The sequence below is a fragment of the Lupinus angustifolius genome, chromosome LG18 (assembly GCF_001865875.1).
Source record: "Lupinus angustifolius cultivar Tanjil chromosome LG18, LupAngTanjil_v1.0, whole genome shotgun sequence".
Classification (NCBI taxonomy): Eukaryota; Viridiplantae; Streptophyta; class Magnoliopsida; order Fabales; family Fabaceae; genus Lupinus; species Lupinus angustifolius.
This window is the reverse complement of record NC_032026.1, coordinates 1,386,483-1,391,993: the sequence shown is the minus strand read 5'-3', so window position 1 is coordinate 1,391,993 and position 5,511 is coordinate 1,386,483. Positions and strand designations below refer to the sequence as shown.

General features: G+C 34.5%; 1 protein-coding gene and 1 non-coding gene across 2 annotated transcripts; both read left to right on the top strand.

The window, feature by feature from the left end:
* LOC109332457 (uncharacterized mitochondrial protein AtMg00860-like) lies at positions 1,851–2,501 on the top strand. Its single transcript, XM_019567439.1, has one exon. The coding sequence runs from the start codon at positions 1,851–1,853 to the stop codon at positions 2,499–2,501; it is 651 nt and encodes a 216-aa protein (XP_019422984.1).
* Positions 2,767–2,839, top strand: TRNAA-CGC. Its single transcript has one exon. It is a non-coding gene; the product is annotated as a tRNA-Ala (tRNA).

The window sequence follows — 5,511 nt, the reverse complement described above, 5'->3', positions numbered from 1 at the left end:
GGGGAACCACTTTGATCTCCCCCCAACTCTGATTTTCCCTTCTATAAAAGCAACCCATTGGCCTTGAGGGAGAACATTTTTTCTTTTTCACTTTCTCACTTTACATTTCTAAGAAATTTCAATGTATTTTTCTTCTTATTTTCTCAATCTCTCACACATACACCATTAAATAGTTATCATCTTTTAGTATGTTGTTCTTGATTATGTGATCAACACTATCAACCCTTGTTGTTACTATAGAATGAAATGTTTTGATATGACCATAGAGTTTTATTGAATCTACTTTAGTTAGCTTACTTTAAAGTGGTAAGTTTAACTTAAGAAATCTTTATTTAAAATGTTAACTTTTGATATGTTGTTCTTGATTATGTGATCAACACTATCAACCCTTGTGGTTACTATAAAATGAAATATGTTGAGATGACCATAGAGTTTTATTGAATCTAATTTAGTTAGCTTACTTTAACGTGGTAAGTTTAACTTAATAAATCTTGATTTAAAATGTTAACTTTTGATGTGTTGTTCTTCATTATGTGATCAACACTATCAACTCTTGTGGTTACTATAGAATGAAATGTATTGAGATTACCATAGAGTTTTACTGAATCTAGTTTAGTTAGCTGTCAAATTCAAAGAGTTGGCGAGATATGCCCCACACTATAATCAAGTGGGGAACGAAAGGTCCAAGTGTGCCAAGTTTGAAAACGGACTCAGACAAGACTTGAAAGTAATTTTCGTACATCAACATATATCAGATTTCCCAACTCTAGTCAACAAGTTTCGACTCAATGAAGAGAGTGTAAAGGCCAGGAATGCGACACTGAAGAGTGTCATTCTACTCGGAAATTCCTATGGACCCCAATGAAATTTCAGTCTAGGGCAAGGAAGGGGAAAGCCCTTGAACCGCAACCAGAAGCCATATGCATCGCCATCTGGGAACCAATAGAGGAACTTCAAGCCTTTCAATAATAGAGGCTTCTGACCGGGAAACAACAACAACAACAACAACAACAACAAAATGAGTTCACTATTTGGAAACTCTAATAACAATACACCAAATTGGTGCTCGAAATGCAAGGGGAGCATTTTAGTGTCAACTGTCCCGTATGCTATCACTATAACCAGCCTAGACACATCAAGCCTATGTGCCCTAAGCTGAAAAGAGAAGAAGTGAATATTGTTCAAGCGGCCAGACCTAAGGCCAAAGGAATGGTGTTCACCCTGAGCAGAGCTGAGATCGAGGATGATGAGGACCTCATATAAGGTATATGTTGAATTGATGAGATTTCCTTATCGATATTGTTTGATTCGGGAGCGACCCATTCTTTCATATCTGATGATGTTGTAAACCGATTACAATTGACTATAGTGTCCTTACCTTATGACCTAATTGTATCAACACCCACCAACAAACTCGGCATAGTATCAACTATGTGCCCTCAATGTCCCATAATACTAGATAATCGAACCTTTGTAGTAACCTGATATGTCTACCCTTATCCTAATTAGATATCATCTTAGGAATGGGTTGGTTATCCAACAACCATGTTCTCTATAAATCCTTTAGCGATACAGCCGCATACTACCACCCTTCTTCTTCACAAATTCTTAGCAATGCTATTTGTGAAGAAGAAGGGTGGTAGTATGCGGCTGTATACTAACTATCGATGGTTGAACAAAGTTACCATCAAGAACAAGTACTCATTGCTAAGAATTGATGACTTGATGGACCAAATACACGTGAAATCGGAAGATATCCGAAAACAGCATTTCGGACGCGTTATGGCCATTACGAATATTTTATGATATCATTTTGTGTAACCAATGCTTCTATAATGTTCATAGATTACATGAATAGGATTGTTTACCCATACCTCGACACATTTGTAGTCGTGTTTATTGATGATATCCTGATTTACTCGAAGAATCAAAATGAACATGCGAAACATCTAAGAATAGTGTTACAGATTTTGAAGGACAACCAACTCTATGCCATACTTTCGAAGTGCGAATTTTGGCTGGAATCGGTGAATTTTCTCGAGCATGTGATATCAAGCGAAGGAATTGATGTGGATTCTAATAACGTGGAAACTGTGATGGAATGGAATTCCCCAAAATCAGTGACGGAGATCAAAAGTTTCCTCGGTTTAGCAGAATACTATTGGAAGTTCATTGAAGGATTTTTGAAGTTGGCTTTGTCACTGACTACACTAACAAGGAAAAACAAAGCATTGGTCTGGATGGCGAAGAGTGAAGAAAATTGTCAAGAGCTGAAGAAGAGATTGACTATAGCGCATGTAATGATTTTGCCAGACCCGAATGAGAACTACAACGTGTACTGTGACGCGTCGAATCAAGGCTTGGGTTGTGTGTTGATGCAACAGAAAAATGTGGTGGCTTATGCTTCAAGACAATTAAAGTCACATGCCACTTCTGCAAGTGCCCATTTTGTATCACACAGAGAAAAGAAATTGGTTTTGAATTTCCCAACATTTTTGTAATCCTTGATAAGACCTTTATACATCCTATTGGAAAAAACAATTTATGTAGTTATTAAAACTCATTTTTAAGATAATATACGTTGTTTGATTTATCTCCGTTTATAGTCAAATATTAATTGAAATGGATGAAGTGGGCTGTTTCTATTTTAAATATTCTTAATATGCTATATTGATAAAACTTATTTAAATGGCCTTAATTGGATTAATTTGTATTAGTAATACGATGTATTTGAGCAAGTATAGGTGTTCCAAAGAATCAACATAAGGGGGTGTAGCTCATATGGTAGAGCGCTCGCTTCGCATGCGAGAGGCACGGGGTTCGATTCCCCGCACCTCCATAAAACTACAACTATTTTTTTCAGTATTAGAATTTGTGGATTATTAAATAACTTATTCAAAGTTGGGTGATTGAATCACTAGAATGTGATTCGAAGGAGCTAGAAGTGTGTCATACTTTGTCCAATCACGGAATAACAAGAAAAAGGATATAGATTAGATAGTATGAGTGTAATGTGTTCATGTAAACAAATTACATATAAAAAGAGATCAATTAAATTAGACAAATGTGTACAATAATAAAAAATATCATTATGCTCCGTCCAGATTGAAAATATAAAACCACGAGATATAAGGCTTTTATACTTATCAATATAAATATAATAGAATACCATTAAATACAAGGAACGATCAACCAAACTAAGACGAGTTTATCCTAATCAGAGCCACAATCCAACATAGTCTGGATTCCTAACTGAACAAAAGAAGATACTAACTACAACAACCATAACATGAATTTACATAGATTATAACATTAAAGCAACACAAACACATAAAATAGTTATAATCAATCAATATCAACCATGTGTAAATGATGTATGATGCATCCACCTTTGGACATGGGGAGGAATATACATAGGCACTAAATCGTGCAATGCAATGCATGCGGGCCCTCACAACAACATCCATCAGAAAGCAATTGGGAGTACATGTTCTATACAACGTGTCCAACAACACCAGAATACTCTGCATCGATCTAGACAGCTCAAAGGGGGTGTCAGAGTTAGATTGGTTTAAGAATAGTTATCCTGGCATGGGCTACTTCAACCAATTAACCCTCAAGGTATCATGATGCAAAAACATCATAACCGCTCATACTCACATCCCAAGATATTTCTATCATCTCTTTCTGATCAAAAACCACATTTTCCAATGTAATGATGTATGTACACAAACTTTAGTTAGCCAAATAAGTTTTTTAAATCAATTATACCCATATTTTACCCATCTTATGTATACTCTATCTAGCCATCTTAGTCTCAAGGACTCACCGCTAACAACATTACTACCTCGAGGTACAAACCCCCAACTTAACCATCACTGTTTTAGGACGGCCTAGGAGGCAAACGTCACTTACAAACACAATGATGTTAAGAAGGTAAATAAAATAACTTTGAGCCCCGCCCAATAACTCTACACCCTCGAGGTGTTCAAAAAGTCTACATCTTCCTTACTCCAATGACATTGTGTACCTATCTTTGAATTCAAAAAATATATTACAAGGATTTTAACTTCAAATTACACACATACCCCACTTGATCACTCACTTAGACCAATTCATGGTAATTCATAACATCTCAAACTTAGCTCACAACTTACATACACTATCTTTATTCTCAACTCCGCAACCTAAAAATAAACAACAAAAACATGATTACACTCTTGTTTTTATATCCTCACATCTTACTTTAACACTACTTAACCTGGCATATTAACATCCTCAAGAATTTACAAGTTATATCATTTATATAATATATATGAATAATTTCATTTGTTACTCATTTAAAAGAACCTTCACATCAAAGCCTAAAAAGATGTGTTACAATCACAAGATATCAAAAAAATCAAATATATGAATCTCAACTATATGAATGTTTATTCCCTAAAGCCATTATATTTTTTTACTCAACCATTTCGTCATCACATGACTTGCTCACAATCATAATTATTACGTGAAAGCAATCCTCTCATTTCCACTATTATTATCAATATTTTAAAATAACAAGCAGATAACAATTCATATCAACATCATTATCATTATAACATCACAACAATTTTATACATACCGCACTACACATTATCTATCATCATGTTAATCAAAGTACACCTTGACAATCAAACACAAAACATGTTGGCATGTAGACATTTACAATTGCAGTATAAGCATTATCACACTCAATTATTATACAGTAACACGCTTTCGTGACAACGTGCACCATGTACAAACACTTCGTATGATGGTAACTACAATTAAACCAATTATAAAAAATATAACATATTAATTGTTAAGCATACAAGACTCAACTACATCATCATGAATCCGACTCTTCAACTTTGACGGAGTTGGAGAACTTTAATGCAATAATCTAAGACCATTTGGAGAATTATTCTTTATGTCAGTACAAGCGTCCATTTCTCCCAAGCATCAACATTTCATCAAACAATGATCAACCATAATCAATTTAAAAAGACTCAAAGTAGTTTAACATATCACATAAAGAGATAAAAAATGAGGTTACACTTTCCTGAAAACCAATCTATTACCTATATAACAAAAAAACTTCATCATGGCATGTGTTAATCTCTCAAGCCCTCATGACATGTGTCAATCTTTCAAGCCCTCATGACATATGTCAACCTCTCATCAAAACTAAAGTTCTCTCATGACATGTGTCAATCTCTCAATCAAAACTTTCCCTCCAAAACATGTCAATCTCTCAATCAAAACTTTCCCTCCAAAACATGTCAATCTTCCATTTTTTTTCATTGTACAATTTAATTCTAATGATTAATTGGCTCATTTGTTTTTTATTCTATAAAGAAATTACATCTCACAATAAAGGAGATTGAATCCCTTTTCACATGTGAATTACTTCTCCACCATTATCATTTCATATCTCCATATTCTTCTCCTCCTTTCATTTCATATTTCTCTCTTCTTCTCTCACATGTC